Source organism: Bombina bombina, chromosome 4, assembly GCF_027579735.1.
Source record: "Bombina bombina isolate aBomBom1 chromosome 4, aBomBom1.pri, whole genome shotgun sequence".
In the NCBI taxonomy this organism is placed as follows: Eukaryota; Metazoa; Chordata; class Amphibia; order Anura; family Bombinatoridae; genus Bombina; species Bombina bombina.
The window spans coordinates 605219246-605241810 of NC_069502.1; the positions used below are offsets into that span (position 1 = coordinate 605219246).

At 36.5% G+C, this 22565-nt stretch overlaps 1 protein-coding gene across 2 annotated transcripts in view; it reads right to left on the reverse strand.

Annotated features, from left to right (window-relative positions):
• Window positions 1-2054: 2054 nt before the first annotated feature.
• ATG5 (autophagy related 5) overlaps window positions 2055-22565 on the reverse strand; it is a 555868-nt gene continuing 535357 nt past the window's right edge. For both annotated transcript variants that reach the window (XM_053710590.1, XM_053710589.1), the window contains exon 8: window positions 2055-2921. In XM_053710590.1, the coding sequence (XP_053566565.1) occupies window positions 2785-2921 (137 nt within the window). In that variant the 3' untranslated portion in view covers window positions 2055-2784. The remainder of the gene's footprint in view (window positions 2922-22565) is intronic.

A 22565-nucleotide genomic window follows, 5' to 3' on the forward strand; every position in this document is an offset into this window, starting at 1 on the left:
GTTCACGTTCACTGCTTGCAAACAAAGCTCCTTTCTATAAAAGAACACAAGACAAGGACAAAAATATTTAAAAACTTTAAAGTTAAAATTGTCCTTTAGGTAGTTAGCTGACACTTAATAAAAAACTGTCATAAAATAAACTGCACAGATTACATAGAGAAAACAATTTGTGCCTAACACCCAACATGAATGTCAGAATATGTCACGATAGAAATAAAAATATATTCTATATTTAATAATGAACTCTCATTTTAAAAAATGAAAGTTAGTGAGCACAAATACACCGCACAAAAAATAAAGACAACCTACACCCCAGACTGACTGAGGTGTCTACTATATTTCTGGAAAAAAACGTCAAGTTCTGCTATTCACCTACTGAATAAATGGCCGTGATGAAGAAGCCGTTCCGTGTCAAACGGAAAATGGAACACGCCAACTAAATCCTAACATTAAGCGAGCGTGCGATCCACTTAGTTTGCGTACTGCAGAGACATACTCACCACAGAAATGCATAATGCTGGAGGACCGTAGCGCTCTATAGGCGTTTCACAAAACACTTGTGTCAAACGGAATACATAAATCAAACTGATTCTACATACTGCAGAGTCCTTCCCGCCACACAGAAATGTATAATGGCGGAGGACCGTAGCGCTCTATATGACTTTCACAAAACATATGTGTCAAACAGAATACATCAATTAAAATGATTCTGCATACTGCAGAGTCCTTCCCGCCACAGAAATGTATAATGGTGGAGGACCGTAGCCCTCTATAAGATTTTCACAAAACATTTGTGTCCAACAGAAAACATAAATAAACTAATTCTGCATACTGCCACCGAAACACTGATAGCGGAGGACCGTAGCGCCCCAAAGGATTCTGTCAAAACATTTTGCATTCTCAAAGTGTAATACTGCAAAGACCTTCCCGCCACAGAAATGTGAAATGGTGAGGGAAAGTGCCGACAATTAAAATGCATTACAAAGCATTGTAAGATTAAAACGTTGGCAAAACCAATAGTGCATCCACAGTAAGGAGACTGAAGACTGCTGCTGTTAAACTTATTCTGAGCATAATGGCTATATTATTTTGCAGCATATAATACCACAAACAAGCCGTAACTCAAACCAAACTTGTTATCTGCCCATACTAAGAAAAGGTATATACCTCCATTCCTAGAGGTAATAACCCTTGTCTCCAGTCATATTAGAAATGCCCGCTCCCTGCCTTGAAATATCCTGATACAGAATATATATGTCCCATAATAATGCAGACTTCTTAAGTGTCCATCTCCCTATTAGAAGAGCAAAAGGCACTAGCCGTCCGGCAGGAGGACAGTCAATCCGGCGTGAGAGGATGCCCCTTCTCACAGGGGCCTGAAATTAGTGAAAGGACAGAGTAAACTTACTCAGCCCTTCTATACACTGGGCAGCATTTGTGTCAGGAAAACGCAGTAAGGTCCGCCCTACAAGTTCCTAACTGATTTAAAGCCACCACAGCCCTACTGAAGAGGCTAACGTGGAGTACAGCTACACTCAAAAGAGATGGAAGGCAGAGAAATCCTGCCCTGACTTCAAAACAAAAAAATCTTGAAGAAATCCTTAACAGACACCTAATTACTTCACCTCCTCCTTGCACTAGAGGCAAAGAGGATGACTGGGGATTGTGGATGGAAGTGATACTTAACAGCTCTGCTGTGGTGCTCTTTGCCTCCTCCTGCTGGCCAGGAGTGAAATTCCCAACAGTAATTGATGATGATCTGTGGACTCACCGTGTCATTAGAAATAAATATATAAATATATATATATATATATATATATATATACACACACACACTTATATGTACTGAATCTAAACTAAGTACTCTTTATAGCCAAATACTATTTAATTGGACAATTTACATGAACCTGTGTGGTTGTAAAATAAAAAGCAAAAATCTTTATTCTCCCAAAAGAGAGAAAATGTAAATCTTTTTTTTTTTTTTCTTAACAATTGTTATGGTGCAACAAAAATTATTTCTACATCAAGTTTGGAAACAAAATACAAAAAAAATGTTTTTATGCAGAAGAAAAATATTTATATATTTAATAAAGCTAATGTCTAATTTTCATAAATTGTAATAAGGAAAAACGTCAATATATATATTTTTCAAATTACCTAAGAATTCTTTTAATTAAAATGTATTTTTCTTTAAATTAAATATGCCATGAGCATTTGTGTTAGGTAAATATGATAAGACACCAATGTCTCAGCATATGTGTGATATTTTATGCAATGCTCATGTCTTGTCTACTAGATTTTCCTTGCACACACAACATATTGTAAACAAGAACTGGGAAATCTCATAACAGGTTTATCTAAACTGTATCATGTACACAATACACTGCTAGAGGTGTGTGACAGATAATATGTATACATTGTACACGTTTAGTCGTTTGTAAAGTGAAACCATTAAAATTCACCTCACTGTTTTCAATATAGTTTAGTTCTGGTCAAACAAATGAAAATAAACTAGCAACTGAGAAGTACATAATGTCACGGTTTTCCCAGGTCTGGAAATGTTTCTGGAACACCAAATGCAGCAAGTGGGCTCTCCATGGACTCTGCCGTGGTCTGCTGCAAAAAGTGAAGGCAACCAGCATCCATAATCCCAAGCAATGCCAGAAAGTCAGAAACATATGTCTTCTTGTTCTTTAGGTCAGGGTTCTTCTGAGGAATTCGCACACAAGCCTGAAAGTTTAGTCCAGGAGTGACTGTCTCTCTGCACTGAGCACAGCAGGTGTTTCAGTCAGCAGGATACGGAATGATGCTTATGTGAAGGAAATTGTCAGGGTAGCTGAGATGTTCACTTAACCACTGCAACGGAGTCTCCAGCATTGGTTCTATGCCATGTATCATCACTTGATATTTCTTCTCACCATCTAGTTACAAAGAGAATAAATGCAATTATAAAGTTGTAATAGCCATCCTATAGGTCTCTCTCTCTATATGTATATAATATATATATATATATATATATATATATATATATATATATATATATATATATATATACAGTGGCGTCACTAGGGGGTGCGGGCTGCACCTGGGTGACACCCTCCAGGGGGTGACACCAAAAAAATTCAAAGAAATACAGTGTTGAGATGCATAGATTATTTTATTAGAGGCTGGCACTTGTGAACATTAGTGGGACTGGGGAAGTTGTAGACACACTATTTTTTGCCCCTTGAGCCAGTGCTGCAATTTCAACAAATAGTTTTCCCGGCTGCTTTTGCTTGTTTGTACTTTGCTCCTCCCCTGCCCAATTTCACTATGAATGTTGTGGATGTGCCGTGGGGCTTGCAAAGTTGCGCTGCTAGCCTAAACCTGCCTGCCTATCTGTGCTCACTGCTCAGTGACATGCGGCCCAGGGCTGTGCACTGACAGACTTGGAACAGAGTCAGAGAGCAGAATTTTCATAGTTTGCGCGCCTAAACCTTTTCTTCATTGATTTATTTTAGAGTGCTCTGTTTATCTTTCATTTGATGTTCTGCTGAGCCAGAGAGCAGCTCTAGGCATGAGCTTCATAATTAATGCAGTGCAGTTTACATATTTTGTATGTGTGTGTCTGAGTTTTTGTGTGTCTCAGTGTTTTTGTGTGTGTGTCTGAGTGTGTTTCAGAGTGTTTGTGTGTGCATCTGAGTATGTTTTTAAGTGTGTCTGAGTGTTTGTATGTGTGTTGCCTGTGTTTTTGTGTGTGTCTGCTTTCTGGGGGGGGGTGACACCATGACTTACCGCACCGGGCGACACCAACCCTAGTGACGCCACTGTATATATATATATATATATATATATATATATATATATATATATATATATACCTTATTTATAATCAATAACACCCCTGCAAAATGTAAGATTATCAGGGGCTCTATTTCTGTATACAAGGAGGCATTTCTTACTGAGAACTTTAGTTTAGTAAATCTATACATTATGTTTGTCTGATTATAATGAGGAAAATAAGATTCATTTTCACCATGCACTATCTGGCATACTGGAAGAGCCATTAGGTATACTGGAATGTCGGTACCACATTCTTTATAATGAGTGAGTGAATGGGTGACAATTTCAAGTAAATTGGAGGAGTATTTTTGGCTTTATAATGTTTTGAAAATAAAATGCTTTTCAGTGTAAAGAAATAGGGAAACAATCAGTTAAACCTACAGCAAAAAAATAAAATAAAAAATAATAATAAATAAAAATAAAAAACACACCCAATCTTTATGAAATTTGGAATGCAGATATATTTTAATGTCTTTGGTGAAAAACAAGCAGTGGTTGCTGTGCTACAACAGGTCTAAAAGATGGCTTATTTTGATATATAATTTCTGAATGCCCAGAAGAAGCAAACATCTGAAAAATGAAGACATGGCCAGTAGGGAAACAAGCAAAAGCACACACGTGCACATAAATGCAACTTTGAGCATGTGAGTGAGCTCCAGTTAGATTTTGTTTTTATCTGTGGTAAAACCCCAGTAGTCTTTGAACCAAGTAATTTCTGGGAAAATGGAGCTAATGTATTCTGAGAGTTCTGCCACAGACTGGCACTTGCACCTAGTCCAGTCTGAGGATACAGTCCACCACTGTGTATGTATTTTATAGGTAAACCAAATCTAGCTACAGCTACTCTCTTTGTATGGAAGGCTGGGATTGGGACCCAAGGGGTATCGGCGAGGTGCCTGGGCTTATCATCACTTGGCCAACAGTTGTAACTACTTCACCACCTCTGTTTAAGTTTGTTCCATGAATCAACCACCCTTTCTGTAAAGAAATGTTTCAGCAAATAACTCCTAAAAAGCATGTCTAGAGTTAACACTACTGAACAGATTGACTCATAATTGGCAGAGAACTATTAATACATTATCTAATAGATTAGAAACAGTTTCTAATTGTAGCTTATAAACAATCATAGCAGAGACAGTAATACAACTAAAATGTGTCTCCATTTAATCCAAAATCACAACACAAAATGTGTTGCATACACAATAATATTTATGTGTAGTGTGATAGGAGCGCCTAAAGGTGGATTCCTGCTGCTAAAAAAGTTCTTCCCTCAAAGAGAACTAAATGGTGGATAAGAAGAAAAAATGGGGTTTATTTAGCAGCGCTAAAAAAAGCTAGGAAATGATGATACCAATCTAATTTATGTTTTATACAATCTATTTTATTTAAAAATTCTTATAACACATAAAAACAACAGCAAATGCTTTTCCTAATTAATAAAGGGACGTCTCCCTTATACAACACTTATAAAAACAGACTAGAACCATATAATCCTAGAATTTCAGGTATAAAGGAATTAATTCTATAGATAACATATGGCAAGCAACAAATTTCTAAGATAAATGGTGAATTAAATATTTAAAAGGCACAAATGTATCAATCCTAATAGCTTTACAGTTCTTCAGTAACAAATTCAGTTATAAAGTTACACAGTTACTTTCCTTGGACATATAATTGGCTCAGGTGTGCTGGATGGTTAAAAAGGCAAAAAACAGCCAATATTCTGATTTAGGTGCCAAAGCAATCGTGGTTAATGGAAATGGTTAATTTAACAGATGAATACCTTGATGTCTTTAAAGTTCAGTTTGCGTGTTTTAAAAAACGTAGTGCAAATTAGTGTAGAGGTACCTTAATCTGTCCTGGTTGCAACCGCTGATTATCTTCACTGTGAGGGATTCACAGACTGTTTGTTCCTGGTGCTTCTGATAAGTCACCTGACCTTCTCTTTGATTCAGAGGTCAGGGGTGATGATCCGTTCTGGTGATGTAGTTATTCTTTTTTTTTTTTTTTTTTTTTTCCTTTCTTCTTATAGCCCAAATATTGTTTTCATCTGGGTTCCCTCAGACTTCTTAAGGTTTGAAGAAATCTTTGGTCAGTGTTTAGCAGTAACACCGTATTCCCTGAAGTTACCAAAGGTAGATTTTAACTTGCAGGGTCAGGAGAAAAGTTTAAAGTTGCAGGGTCACACAGCTTTGTGACAGTAGTAAATGAAGTTTAGTAGAGTGTAGCAGGTCCCATTCAACGCGTTTCACCCTTCTGGGCTTTATCAAGAATGCTTATCCTGCTAGCTTCTGGCTTTTTAAAGGTATGAATGTGTTTTGATTGGTTCCTTCATTTCCTTTTGATTTCTATCAACACCTGTGTGGCTTCCAATGTAAAGGTGGACTTTATTTAAGTTGGTAATGATTGTTTCTGTGTTGTTATTTAGTTACATGATACACAAGGAAGAGAACTTATCATTTCTGCTTTATTAGCATTCACACAATTCAACTTATATATTTCAATTCTAAAGTGCCTTTATTAGATAATATACATTTAGATCGTGCAAACTTAAAATTACCTAAACTGAAACGAAAATATAAGAATCAGAATTACCATTCCCATATCTAGAATTATTGTAAGTGGGTAAAAATTAATGATATATATATATTCCTTTTCAACAAAGGATAGTAAGTTCAACAATTTATAAATTTGTAACAATTTAAAAATGGACGTAACGAAAATATAAGAATCAGAATCATCATTCCCATATCTAGAATTATTGTTAGTGGGTAAATGTTAACGATATATACATATTCCTTTTCAACAAAGGATAGTAAGTTCAACAATTTATACATTTGTAACAATTTAAAAATGGACAAAACGAAAATATAAGAATCAGAATCATCATTCCCATATCTAGAATTATTGTTAGTGGGTAAAAATTAACGATATATACATATTCCTTTTCAACAAAGGATAGTAAGTTCAACAATTTATAAATTTGTAACAATTTAAAAATGGACGAAACGAAAATATAAGAATCAGAATCATCATTCCCATATCTAGAATTATTGTTAGTGGGTAAAAATGAACGATATATACATATTCCTTTTCAACAAAGGATAGTAAGTTCAACAATTTATAAATTAACAATTTAAAAATGGATGTACAATTAAATCAGAAATTATCAATCCCATAACTAGAGTTATTGCTAGTGAGTAAAAATATGGCTTATTCAATTAATTTATTTATTTTAGGGGGATAAAAATTCCTTTTTAATTACTAGAAAAATGAATTTATATAGGGCTTGTACTATCTTTGCCCAAGATAAATTGAAATGTTATTGCTTATTTAATGTATGTGAGTATTTTCTATATAAGTGGCTGATTTAACCTGGAAAATGTTCGCATATTGTAAGAGACTTTTATAAGAAGGGGGAAATGTCTATCTCAGAGTTCAAGCCTCCAGGTTGGAGGGTATTCATTAGGTATATAATTTCAGCTTCTGCCTTTAGGAGTTTATTTTCCCAGTTTCCCCCTCTCCAGTCAGGGTGAACTTTTTTAATTCCCCAATATTTAAAATCTTTAAGGTTGTTGTTGTGTACTTCCCTAAAGTGGCGATAGATATAAGGGTCAAGGTTACCCCTATCTATGCAAGAGAGGTGCTCCCTTATCCTTTCACGGAGCATTCTGGTTGTTTCTCCTATGTAAATTTTTTTACATGAACATTGAATGGCGTAAATAACGCCTTTATCTTGACATCTAATTGTGTCTCTTATTTTGAAAGTAAAGTTTCCACTTTTTGATTTTAAAATCTTTTGTTTACTACTAAATTTACAGGCCCGGCATCTAAAACAGGGGAAAAAACCATTTAAAGGATTTCCGTCTAGGCACCTTTGAGTGTCTTTCTTCTTTATGCTTTTCAATTGACTGGGAGCTAGTAGGCTCTTCAAATTCTGTGCTTTCCTATATATTATTTTTGGGTTTTCCCCCACTTTTCCCCCTATGATGGGATCAGTTTGTACTAAGTGCCAATGTTTTTTTTAAAACTCTTTGGATGTTTAGGTTGTCATGACTGAACTCAGTTATAAAGGGCACATTAATTTCATCTCGATTTTCTTTGATATCTTTTGTTTTATATTCTAAGAGGTCCCTCCTTACTTTCTTATCTACCTCTTGTTTAGCTTCATTGATTACTTCTGGACTATATTCTCTTTCTAAGAATTTCCTTTCTAAGATCTTTATTTGATCCTGATAATCTGTCATTCTTGAGCAATTCCGTTTAATTCTTAAATATTGCCCTTTAGGGACATTGTCTTTCCACTTTTTCATGTGGCAGCTGTTATAATGGATTAGATTATTGGCATCCACCTTTTTAAAATGTGTTTTGGTTATTAATTGGTTTTCTACAATTTCGATATCTAAGTCCAAGAAGGTGATTTGGCTTTTGCTATAGTTACTGGTAAAGGATAGTCCCATTTCATTTTTATTCATATCTGTCAGAATAGTGTTTAGATCAGTTTCACTACCCCCCCATATAAAGAACAGGTCATCTATGTATCTGCTATAGAGCACAAGATCCGCGCCCAGACTATGCCTAGGGAAGAAACCTTCCTCCCAATATCCCATAAAGAGATTGGCATAGCTGGGCGCGAATTCTGATTTAATTGTACATCCATTTTTAAATTGTTAATTTATAAATTGTTGAACTTACTATCCTTTGTTGAAAAGGAATATGTATATATCGTTCATTTTTACCCACTAACAATAATTCTAGATATGGGAATGATGATTCTGATTCTTATATTTTCGTTTCGTCCATTTTTAAATTGTTACAAATTTATAAATTGTTGAACTTACTATCCTTTGTTGAAAAGGAATATGTATATATCGTTAATTTTTACCCACTAACAATAATTCTAGATATGGGAATGATGATTCTGATTCTTATATTTTCGTTTTGTCCATTTTTAAATTGTTACAAATGTATAAATTGTTGAACTTACTATCCTTTGTTGAAAAGGAATATGTATATATCGTTAACATTTACCCACTAACAATAATTCTAGATATGGGAATGATGATTCTGATTCTTATATTTTCGTTACGTCCATTTTTAAATTGTTACAAATTTATAAATTGTTGAACTTACTATCCTTTGTTGAAAAGGAATATATATATATCATTAATTTTTACCCACTTACAATAATTCTAGATATGGGAATGGTAATTCTGATTCTTATATTTTCGTTTCAGTTTAGGTAATTTTAAGTTTGCACGATCTAAATGTATATTATCTAATAAAGGCACTTTAGAATTGAAATATATAAGTTGAATTGTGTGAATGCTAATAAAGCAGAAATGATAAGTTCTCTTCCTTGTGTATCATGTAACTAAATAACAACACAGAAACAATCATTACCAACTTAAATAAAGTCCACCTTTACATTGGAAGCCACACAGGTGTTGATAGAAATCAAAAGGAAATGAAGGAACCAATCAAAACACATTCATACCTTTAAAAAGCCAGAAGCTAGCAGGATAAGCATTCTTGATAAAGCCCAGAAGGGTGAAACGCGTTGAATGGGACCTGCTACACTCTACTAAACTTCATTTACTACTGTCACAAAGCTGTGTGACCCTGCAACTTTAAACTTTTCTCCTGACCCTGCAAGTTAAAATCTACCTTTGGTAACTTCAGGGAATACGGTGTTACTGCTAAACACTGACCAAAGATTTCTTCAAACCTTAAGAAGTCTGAGGGAACCCAGATGAAAACAATATTTGGGCTATAAGAAGAAAGGAAAAAAAAAAAAAAAAAAAAAAAGAATAACTACATCACCAGAACGGATCATCACCCCTGACCTCTGAATCAAAGAGAAGGTCAGGTGACTTATCAGAAGCACCAGGAACAAACAGTCTGTGAATCCCTCACAGTGAAGATAATCAGCGGTTGCAACCAGGACAGATTAAGGTACCTCTACACTAATTTGCACTACGTTTTTTAAAACACGCAAACTGAACTTTAAAGACATCAAGGTATTCATCTGTTAAATTAACCATTTCCATTAACCACGATTGCTTTGGCACCTAAATCAGAATATTGGCTGTTTTTTGCCTTTTTAACCATCCAGCACACCTGAGCCAATTATATGTCCAAGGAAAGTAACTGTGTAACTTTATAACTGAATTTGTTACTGAAGAACTGTAAAGCTATTAGGATTGATACATTTGTGCCTTTTAAATATTTAATTCACCATTTATCTTAGAAATTTGTTGCTTGCCATATGTTATCTATAGAATTAATTCCTTTATACCTGAAATTCTAGGATTATATGGTTCTAGTCTGTTTTTATAAGTGTTGTATAAGGGAGACGTCCCTTTATTAATTAGGAAAAGCATTTGCTGTTGTTTTTATGTGTTATAAGAATTTTTAAATAAAATAGATTGTATAAAACATAAATTAGATTGGTATCATCATTTCCTAGCTTTTTTTAGCGCTGCTAAATAAACCCCATTTTTTCCTCTTATCCACCATTTAGTTCTCTTTGAGGGAAGAACTTTTTTAGCAGCAGGAATCCACCTTTAGGCGCTCCTATCACACTACACATAAATACCTATTGTTCCCTCTTGGGGTGTTTTTAACACTCCAGACTAGTGAGCTGTCTTAAGATGGAAGATGACATTTTCACATGGAGAGAAAAAACTCTCAAAGATATAGTAGAGAATGAGGAAAGAATAAAAGTAAGCCCCTATCTGAATATTACTGAAATAATGTTTGAATTAGAAAAACTTATGACGACTGAATTAAAGCAAAAAATGGAACTAAAGTTTCTTGATAAATATATTAGTTTAGGGATTGCACCAAGAGGATTAAGGTTGAGAAAAAATTGCACTTTTGAATTAAAAGATAAATTCCAAAAGGAATGGGATGAGACATTAAAAAATGCATCCACAACACTATTACAAATTTTAAAGAGATCACGAGAAGATTCACTTGACATAGTTGAGAAGAACATAATCACCATAAAAAATAAATTAAGTAATGAAAAAGAAAATGTTGACTTTAAAAATTCACAGATAGACATTATGAAAAAATTGGACAATTTAAGTATGGAATTACAGGAGGTTAAAATAAGAAAATTAAAGAGGGATAAGGAAGATTATAATGAAGTTGCAAACAGAGAAGAGGAGAAAATAAATAATAGGGAAGAGAGACAGAAAAATCAACATTTTGAGGGTAACACAGGTAATTACAAACACAATGCACATGCCATAAGGGAAAATTATTCCAATTCCCCTTATCACCAATCCAAGTCATATCAATACAATGATCAAAATCAAGAAAATAGGACACCATATGACAGAACTCCAAAAAGGATAAACTATAGGGAAACTACTGAATTCAGACCTCAACAATATAAATCAAACTACAGAACAAACTATTATAGACCTAGGGGACCACAATACATGACAAATACAAATAGAAACCCACCTGAACACCCAAGCTATAATGACTATAGAAGACCCCATACAAATCGTAACTTTTTTGAGAACCATAACTATAACCACTATAGAAGACAGGATGATTATTATGAAGAGCATAACCAACCAAGGGGCCACATAGCATATAGTTATTGGCCAAATGACAATAAACCAAGATACCAGGGGTACAACAACCGTAATAGAGATTGGGAATATAGAAATAATAGAGAACATAATTACAACACACGAATACAAACAGAACCTGAAAAAGAATGGAGAATAGACACCACGAATAGATTTACACTATTAGAAGAGAAAGAACAACAAAAAAACATGAATTATTTTTTAGAGATGAGCCCACAAAGACCCAGCACTTCAAAAAAAACAGAACATTCAAAAGACCCACCAGTGGGAATGAGAAAAAGAATAAGAGAGGATGTAGAGGAGGAAAAAGAAAAAGACAGGGAAATAAAAAGAGTGAAATAAAAATACAACAAAAAAGTGGCATTTTCAATATTAGTAAAAAAACTTTAACCACAGAGGAAGAAAGAGTGTTAAACTTAGGCCTTAGCTATGCTCCCTCTACGAGATTAAACAAATTCAACACACACATACATGTGAGCCAGTTTGTAAGGAAGTTAACCTTGAAAAAATATTTCCTACGGGATCCAATAGAGAGAAATTGGCAACAACCAAAAGAGACACCCACCATATCGCCTATGGCCTCAAATAGTAACATAGTAATACCACAAGTAATTCATTCAAAAATGAAACCGAAATCCACTTTTTATCCGACAAATGAAAAAGGAAGGAATATTGAATTATTCGAAAAATTGGTTCAGGAAGATATTAAGAAAATAAAAACTAACAATAAGATACCAAAAAATTTAACTTACAAAGAAAGAACAGTTCTTAAAGAATTGCAAAATGATACCAGCATAGTAATTAAACCGGCAGATAAAGGGGGTGGGGTTGTAATCATGGACAGAGATAAATATATAGAAGAAGCACAAAGATTACTTAATGAAGGGGATACATATCAGGAACTAAAACTAAATCCAACCAAGAAATTTCTGGGTGAACTAACCAAATTATTAGAGGATGCAAGAGAAAAACAAATTATAAATAAAAAAGAATTTGATTTTCTATTTACAAAATTTCCAAAAATACCAATTCTATATTTCTTACCAAAGATTCATAAAAATCTAAATAATCCCCCCGGTAGACCCATAATATCGGGTATTAACTCCCTCACCTCCAACCTCTCGAAATACATAGATGGATACCTACAGGGCTATGTTAAAAAATTACCCTCTTACCTAAAGGATACCACTGACATCTTGAAAAAATTAGAGGTAATTAAGTGGGAATCACACTACACATTAGTGACATGCGATGTTTCGTCGCTTTACACCAATATAAGTCATGATTTGGGACTGATGGCAATCTCAAATACCCTAGATAGGGACAACAAACTATGTATGGAACAAAAGAAATTCATAGAGGATGGAATAAAATTCATCCTAGGCCATAATTATTTCTCATTTGAGGACAAATTTTACATTCAAAAGAAGGGAACAGCTATGGGCACAAGATTCGCGCCCAGCTATGCCAATCTCTTTATGGGATATTGGGAGGAAGGTTTCTTCCCTAGGCATAGTCTGGGCGCGGATCTTGTGCTCTATAGCAGATACATAGATGACCTGTTCTTTATATGGGGGGGTAGTGAAACTGATCTAAACACTATTCTGACAGATATGAATAAAAATGAAATGGGACTATCCTTTACCAGTAACTATAGCAAAAGCCAAATCACCTTCTTGGACTTAGATATCGAAATTGTAGAAAACCAATTAATAACCAAAACACATTTTAAAAAGGTGGATGCCAATAATCTAATCCATTATAACAGCTGCCACATGAAAAAGTGGAAAGACAATGTCCCTAAAGGGCAATATTTAAGAATTAAACGGAATTGCTCAAGAATGACAGATTATCAGGATCAAATAAAGATCTTAGAAAGGAAATTCTTAGAAAGAGAATATAGTCCAGAAGTAATCAATGAAGCTAAACAAGAGGTAGATAAGAAAGTAAGGAGGGACCTCTTAGAATATAAAACAAAAGATATCAAAGAAAATCGAGATGAAATTAATGTGCCCTTTATAACTGAGTTCAGTCATGACAACCTAAACATCCAAAGAGTTTTAAAAAAACATTGGCACTTAGTACAAACTGATCCCATCATAGGGGGAAAAGTGGGGGAAAACCCAAAAATAATATATAGGAAAGCACAGAATTTGAAGAGCCTACTAGCTCCCAGTCAATTGAAAAGCATAAAGAAGAAAGACACTCAAAGGTGCCTAGACGGAAATCCTTTAAATGGTTTTTTCCCCTGTTTTAGATGCCGGGCCTGTAAATTTAGTAGTAAACAAAAGATTTTAAAATCAAAAAGTGGAAACTTTACTTTCAAAATAAGAGACACAATTAGATGTCAAGATAAAGGCGTTATTTACGCCATTCAATGTTCATGTAAAAAAATTTACATAGGAGAAACAACCAGAATGCTCCGTGAAAGGATAAGGGAGCACCTCTCTTGCATAGATAGGGGTAACCTTGACCCTTATATCTATCGCCACTTTAGGGAAGTACACAACAACAACCTTAAAGATTTTAAATATTGGGGAATTAAAAAAGTTCACCCCGACTGGAGAGGGGGAAACTGGGAAAATAAACTCCTAAAGGCAGAAGCTGAAATTATATACCTAATGAATACCCTCCAACCTGGAGGCTTGAACTCTGAGATAGACATTTCCCCCTTCTTATAAAAGTCTCTTACAATATGCGAACATTTTCCAGGTTAAATCAGCCACTTATATAGAAAATACTCACATACATTAAATAAGCAATAACATTTCAATTTATCTTGGGCAAAGATAGTACAAGCCCTATATAAATTCATTTTTCTAGTAATTAAAAAGGAATTTTTATCCCCCTAAAATAAATAAATTAATTGAATAAGCCATATTTTTACTCACTAGCAATAACTCTAGTTATGGGATTGATAATTTCTGATTTAATTGTACATCCATTTTTAAATTGTTAATTTATAAATTGTTGAACTTACTATCCTTTGTTGAAAAGGAATATGTATATATCGTTCATTTTTACCCACTAACAATAATTCTAGATATGGGAATGATGATTCTGATTCTTATATTTTCGTTTCGTCCATTTTTAAATTGTTACAAATTTATAAATTGTTGAACTTACTATCCTTTGTTGAAAAGGAATATGTATATATCGTTAATTTTTACCCACTAACAATAATTCTAGATATGGGAATGATGATTCTGATTCTTATATTTTCGTTTTGTCCATTTTTAAATTGTTACAAATGTATAAATTGTTGAACTTACTATCCTTTGTTGAAAAGGAATATGTATATATCGTTAACATTTACCCACTAACAATAATTCTAGATATGGGAATGATGATTCTGATTCTTATATTTTCGTTACGTCCATTTTTAAATTGTTACAAATTTATAAATTGTTGAACTTACTATCCTTTGTTGAAAAGGAATATATATATATCATTAATTTTTACCCACTTACAATAATTCTAGATATGGGAATGGTAATTCTGATTCTTATATTTTCGTTTCAGTTTAGGTAATTTTAAGTTTGCACGATCTAAATGTATATTATCTAATAAAGGCACTTTAGAATTGAAATATATAAGTTGAATTGTGTGAATGCTAATAAAGCAGAAATGATAAGTTCTCTTCCTTGTGTATCATGTAACTAAATAACAACACAGAAACAATCATTACCAACTTAAATAAAGTCCACCTTTACATTGGAAGCCACACAGGTGTTGATAGAAATCAAAAGGAAATGAAGGAACCAATCAAAACACATTCATACCTTTAAAAAGCCAGAAGCTAGCAGGATAAGCATTCTTGATAAAGCCCAGAAGGGTGAAACGCGTTGAATGGGACCTGCTACACTCTACTAAACTTCATTTACTACTGTCACAAAGCTGTGTGACCCTGCAACTTTAAACTTTTCTCCTGACCCTGCAAGTTAAAATCTACCTTTGGTAACTTCAGGGAATACGGTGTTACTGCTAAACACTGACCAAAGATTTCTTCAAACCTTAAGAAGTCTGAGGGAACCCAGATGAAAACAATATTTGGGCTATAAGAAGAAAGGAAAACAAAAAAAAAAAAAAAAAGAATAACTACATCACCAGAACGGATCATCACCCCTGACCTCTGAATCAAAGAGAAGGTCAGGTGACTTATCAGAAGCACCAGGAACAAACAGTCTGTGAATCCCTCACAGTGAAGATAATCAGCGGTTGCAACCAGGACAGATTAAGGTACCTCTACACTAATTTGCACTACGTTTTTTAAAACACGCAAACTGAACTTTAAAGACATCAAGGTATTCATCTGTTAAATTAACCATTTCCATTAACCACGATTGCTTTGGCACCTAAATCAGAATATTGGCTGTTTTTTGCCTTTTTAACCATCCAGCACACCTGAGCCAATTATATGTCCAAGGAAAGTAACTGTGTAACTTTATAACTGAATTTGTTACTGAAGAACTGTAAAGCTATTAGGATTGATACATTTGTGCCTTTTAAATATTTAATTCACCATTTATCTTAGAAATTTGTTGCTTGCCATATGTTATCTATAGAATTAATTCCTTTATACCTGAAATTCTAGGATTATATGGTTCTAGTCTGTTTTTATAAGTGTTGTATAAGGGAGACGTCCCTTTATTAATTAGGAAAAGCATTTGCTGTTGTTTTTATGTGTTATAAGAATTTTTAAATAAAATAGATTGTATAAAACATAAATTAGATTGGTATCATCATTTCCTAGCTTTTTTTAGCGCTGCTAAATAAACCCCATTTTTTCGCATACACAATAATAACCTATTGATAATTTGTTAATGTCTCTTTAAACATCATAATAAATATAAAACGTATTCTGTTTGCTGATGCTGGTTACAAACCACAGAGACTTTCGTCATACAGACATACTTCTTACCAGGGTCTACAGACTATCTACTGTAAGGAATGCGCTTTAAACATTCCTTGGAACTTTATGTGTGGTTGTCCTGTCTGTCCATTAAGCTTTTATTATAAATGTTTAATTTATGAAAGCATGTTTCACCATCACAGCCAGTCATTTATGAAGCTGGCGAATACTTAGTAAGCAAAATCTCCTTAAGAGAAGCATTCCACATGGTTTTAGCAGACGGAATGACTCAGCTACAATGTGAAGTACTTTTCAACTAGCAGTCCAAAACCTCCCCCCTGCAGCTTATTTTCTATTACTAAACATTGTGAAATCAATCTTTGAGAATGCATGAAGCCCACAAGTTCATACCCATGGCCTGCTCATGTTATAAATGTATCTCATGTATATCTATGAAGCCAAAGTCACAGGCCCTGAAAGCAAACCATTACAATTCTTTAAACCCAAAGTGATGGCACTGGAAAACTAATGTAAAGAAGAGAAAACAAAGCATTAATACAGAAAAATACATCACAAGTTAAATAAATCAATACAATTGATTGAATTGATATAAGATTAAAGCTGCTGCTTGTTTAGTAGAAGAGTAATACATATTTCATATGTCATCATAAGATAATATCACAATAGTAGACAAGTGTCCAGAGGTACTTACTCACTGCTTTAGTTGTAGCAACAAGGGCTCCTAATAAGCCCCTTTGTTTCCTTGTAAATGGGTTTTTGGGGGTAATAATTATTTGAAAGAGGGGAACCTGCTCACTCAAATCAGTGTCACAAGTTAACACTGGTAATCGATGGTCACCTGAAACATTAGCTACCCCTCTCAATAAATAAGAGCAAAATGTGACCTCTTATATGAAAGAGGAAATGCTCAATATTTGAAAGGGGGAATTCCTATTTTTTGAATGAGGGGGTCGCATAACCATTTAATTAAAGTGAAGGTCAACTTCACTCAACTGCTCCACGGCATCGGATTAACTTTGCAAAATAAGGGTGGGTTTAATTCATAAAACTTTTTTTAGATTTCATTATTTTTTTAAATCTTTGCCTTTTGAACGCTCCAACGATAAGCGCATCTCTCCCGCCCGGCATTTTGTCAAATTGATTGACAGATGAAGATTCTTAAAAGAACGAATCATTGGGGAAACAAGGATTCGTTCTTTGAAGAATCTTCATCTGTCAATCAATTTGACAAAATGCCGGGCGGAGAGATGCGCTTATCGCCGGAGCGCTCAAAAGGTAAAGATCTAAAAAAATAATGAAATCTAAAAATTTTTTGATGAATTAAACCCACCCTCATTTTGCAAAGTTTATCCGATGCCGTGGGCAGTTGACCTTCACTTTAAAGGTGATCACCATAGTAATGGATATCACAACCTTAAAGGGACACTATACCCAAAAATAATATTTCATGATTAAGGTAGAGAATACAATTTTAAACAACATTCCAATTTACTTCTATTATCTAATTTGCTTCATTCTTTAGATATCCTTTAATTAAGAAATAGCAATGCACATGGTGAGCCAATCACAGGAGGCATCTATGTGCAGCTACCAATCAGCAGCTACTAAGCATATCTAGATATGCTTTTCAGCAAAGAATATCAAGAGAATGAAGCAAATTAGATAATAGAAGTAAATTAGAAAGCTGTTTGTAATTATATGCTCTTTTTAAATCATGGAAGAAAAAAACAGAATTTATGTTTACCTGATAAATTTCTTTCTCCAACGGTGTGTCCGGTCCACGGCGTCATCCTTACTTGTGGGATATTCTCTTCCCCAACAGGAAATGGCAAAGAGCCCAGCAAAGCTGGTCACATGATCCCTCCTAGGCTCCGCCTACCCCAGTCATTCGACCGACGTTAAGGAGGAATATTTGCATAGGAGAAACCATATGGTACCGTGGTGACTGTAGTTAAAGAAAATAAAATATCAGACCTGATTAAAAAAACCAGGGCGGGCCGTGGACCGGACACACCGTTGGAGAAAGAAATTTATCAGGTAAACATAAATTCTGTTTTCTCCAACATAGGTGTGTCCGGTCCACGGCGTCATCCTTACTTGTGGGAACCAATACCAAAGCTTTAGGACACGGATGAAGGGAGGGAGCAAATCAGGTCACCTAAATGGAAGGCACCACGGCTTGCAAAACCTTTCTCCCAAAAATAGCCTCAGAAGAAGCAAAAGTATCAAACTTGTAAAATTTGGTAAAAGTGTGCAGTGAAGACCAAGTCGCTGCCCTACATATCTGATCAACAGAAGCCTCGTTCTTGAAGGCCCATGTGGAAGCCACAGCCCTAGTGGAATGAGCTGTGATTCTTTCGGGAGGCTGCCGTCCGGCAGTCTCGTAAGCCAATCTGATGATGCTTTTAATCCAAAAAGAGAGAGAGGTAGAAGTTGCTTTTTGACCTCTCCTTTTACCTGAATAAACAACAAACAAGGAAGATGTTTGTCTAAAATCCTTTGTAGCATCTAAATAGAATTTTAGAGCGCGAACAACATCCAAATTGTGCAACAAACGTTCCTTCTTTGAAACTGGTTTTGGACACAGAGAAGGTACGATAATCTCCTGGTTAATGTTTTTGTTAGAAACAACTTTTGGAAGAAAACCAGGTTTAGTACGTAAAACCACCTTATCTGCATGGAACACCAGATAAGGAGGAGAACACTGCAGAGCAGATAATTCTGAGACTCTTCTAGCAGAAGAAATCGCAACTAAAAACAAAACTTTCCAAGATAATAACTTAATATCAACGGAATGTAAGGGTTCAAACGGAACCCCCTGAAGAACTGAAAGAACTAAATTGAGACTCCAAGGAGGAGTCAAAGGTTTGTAAACAGGCTTGATTCTAACCAGAGCCTGAACAAAGGCTTGAACATCTGGCACAGCTGCCAGCTTTTTGTGAAGTAATACCGACAAGGCAGAAATCTGTCCCTTCAGGGAACTTGCAGATAATCCTTTTTCCAATCCTTCTTGAAGGAAGGATAGAATCCTAGGAATCTTAACCTTGTCCCAAGGGAATCCTTTAGATTCACACCAACAGATATATTTTTTCCAAATTTTGTGGTAAATCTTTCTAGTCACAGGCTTTCTGGCCTGAACAAGAGTATCGATAACAGAATCTGAGAATCCTCGCTTCGATAAAATCAAGCGTTCAATCTCCAAGCAGTCAGCTGGAGTGAAACCAGATTCGGATGTTCGAACGGACCCTGAACAAGAAGGTCTCGTCTCAAAGGTAGCTTCCAAGGTGGAGCCGATGACATATTCACCAGATCTGCATACCAAGTCCTGCGTGGCCACGCAGGAGCTATCAAGATCACCGACGCCCTCTCCTGCTTGATCCTGGCTATCAGCCTGGGGATGAGAGGAAATGGCGGGAACACATAAGCTAGTTTGAAGGTCCAAGGTGCTACTAGTGCATCCACTAGAGCCGCCTTGGGATCCCTGGATCTGGCCCCGTAGCAAGGAACTTTGAAGTTCTGACGAGAGGCCATCAGATCCATGTCTGGAATGCCCCACAGGTGAGTGACTTGGGCAAAGATTTCCGGATGGAGTTCCCACTCCCCCGGATGCAATGTCTGCCGACTCAGAAAATCCGCTTCCCAATTTTCCACTCCTGGGATGTGGATAGCAGACAGGTGGCAGGAGTGAGACTCCGCCCAAAGAATAATTTTGGTTACTTCTTCCATCGCTAGGGAACTCCTTGTTCCCCCCTGATGGTTGATGTACGCAACAGTCGTCATGTTGTCTGATTGAAACCGAATGAACCTGGTCCTCGCAAGCTGGGGCCAGGCCTGGAGAGCATTGAATATCGCTCTCAGTTCCAGAATATTTATCGGTAGAAGAGATTCTTCCCGAGACCAAAGACCCTGAGCTTTCAGGGATCCCCAGACCGCGCCCCAGCCTATCAGACTGGCGTCGGTCGTGACAATGACCCACTCTGGTCTGTGGAACATCATCCCCTGAGACAGATTGTCCAGGGACAGCCACCAACGGAGTGAGTCTCTGGTCCTCTGATTTACTTGTATCTTCGGAGACAAGTCTGTATAGTCCCCATTCCACTGACTGAGCATGCACAGTTGTAATGGTCTTAGATGAATGCGCGCAAAAGGAACTATGTCCATCGCCGCCACCATCAACCCGATCACTTCCATGCACTGAGCTATGGAAGGAAGAGGAACGGAATGAAGTATCCGACAAGAGTCCAGAAGCTTTGTTTTTCTGGCCTCTGTTAGAAAGATCCTCATTTCTAAGGAGTCTATAATTGTTCCCAAGAAGGGAACCCTTGTTGACGGGGATAGAGAACTCTTTTCCACGTTCACTTTCCAGCCGTGAGATCTGAGAAAGGCCAGGACAATGTCCGTGTGAGCCTTTGCTTGAGGAAGGGACGACGCTTGAATCAGAATGTCGTCCAGGTAAGGTACTACTGCAATGCCCCTTGGTCTTAGCACCGCTAGAAGGGACCCTAGTACCTTTGTGAAAATCCTTGGAGCAGTGGCTAATCCGAAAGGAAGCGCCACGAACTGGTAATGTTTGTCCAGGAATGCAAACCTTAGGAACCGATGATGTTCCTTGTGGATAGGAATATGTAGATACGCATCCTTTAAATCCACCGTGGTCATGAATTGACCTTCCTGGATGGAAGGAAGGATAGTTCGAATGGTTTCCATCTTGAACGATGGGACCTTGAGAAATTTGTTTAAGATCTTGAGATCTAGGATTGGTCTGAACGTTCCCTCTTTTTTGGGAACTATGAACAGATTGGAGTAGAACCCCATCCCTTGTTCTCTTAATGGAACAGGATGAATCACTCCCATTTTTAACAGGTCTTCTACACAATGTAAGAACGCCTGTCTTTTTATGTGGTCTGAAGACAACTGCGACCTGTGGAACCTCCCCCTTGGGGGAAGTCCCTTGAATTCCAGAAGATAACCCTGGGAGACTATTTCTAGCGCCCAAGGATCCAGAACATCTCTTGCCCAAGCCTGAGCGAAGAGAGAGAGTCTGCCCCCCACCAGATCCGGTCCCGGATCGGGGGCCAATATTTCATGCTGTCTTGGTAGCAGTGGCAGGTTTCTTGGCCTGCTTTCCCTTGTTCCAGCCTTGCATTGGTCTCCAAGCTGGCTTGGCCTGAGAAGTATTACCCTCTTGCTTAGAGGACGTAGCACCTTGGGCTGGTCCGTTTTTACGAAAGGGACGAAAATTAGGTCTATTTTTTGCCTTGAAAGGCCGATCCTGAGGAAGGGCGTGGCCCTTACCCCCAGTGATATCAGAGATAATCTCTTTCAAGTCAGGACCAAACAACGTTTTCCCCTTGAAAGGAATGTTTAGTAGCTTGTTCTTGGAAGACGCATCAGCCGACCAAGATTTCAACCAAAGCGCTCTGCGCGCCACAATAGCAAACCCAGAGTTCTTAGCCGCTAACTTAGCCAATTGCAAAGAGGCGTCTAGAGTGAAAGAATTAGCCAATTTGAGAGCATTGATTCTGTCCATAATCTCCTCATAAGGAGGAGAGTCACTATCGAGCACCTTAAGCAGTTCATCAAACCAGAAATATGCGGCAGTAGTGACAGGGACAATGCATGAAATGGGTTGTAGAAGGTAACCCTGCTGAACAAACATCTTTTTAAGCAAACCTTCTAATTTTTTATCCATAGGATCTTTGAAAGCACAACTATCCTCTATGGGAATAGTGGTGCGTTTGTTTAAAGTAGAAACCGCTCCCTCGACCTTGGGGACTGACTGCCATAAGTCCTTTCTGGGGTCGACCATAGGAAACAATTTTTTAAATATGGGGGGAGGGACGAAAGGAATACCGGGCCTTTCCCATTCTTTATTAACAATGTCCGCCACCCGCTTGGGTATAGGAAAAGCTTCTGGGAGCCCCGGCACCTCTAGGAACTTGTCCATTTTACATAGTTTCTCTGGGATGACTAAATTTTCACAATCATCCAGAGTGGATAATACCTCCTTAAGCAAAATGCGGAGATGTTCCAATTTAAATTTAAATGTAATCACATCAGATTCAGCCTGCTGAGAAATGTTCCCTAAATCAGTAATTTCTCCCTCAGACAAAACCTCCCTGGCCCCCTCAGATTGGGTTAGGGGCCCTTCAGAGATATTAATATCAGCGTCGTCATGCTCTTCAGTAACTAAAACAGAGCAGCCACGCTTACGCTGACAAGGGTTCATTTTGGCTAAAATGTTTTTGACAGAATTATCC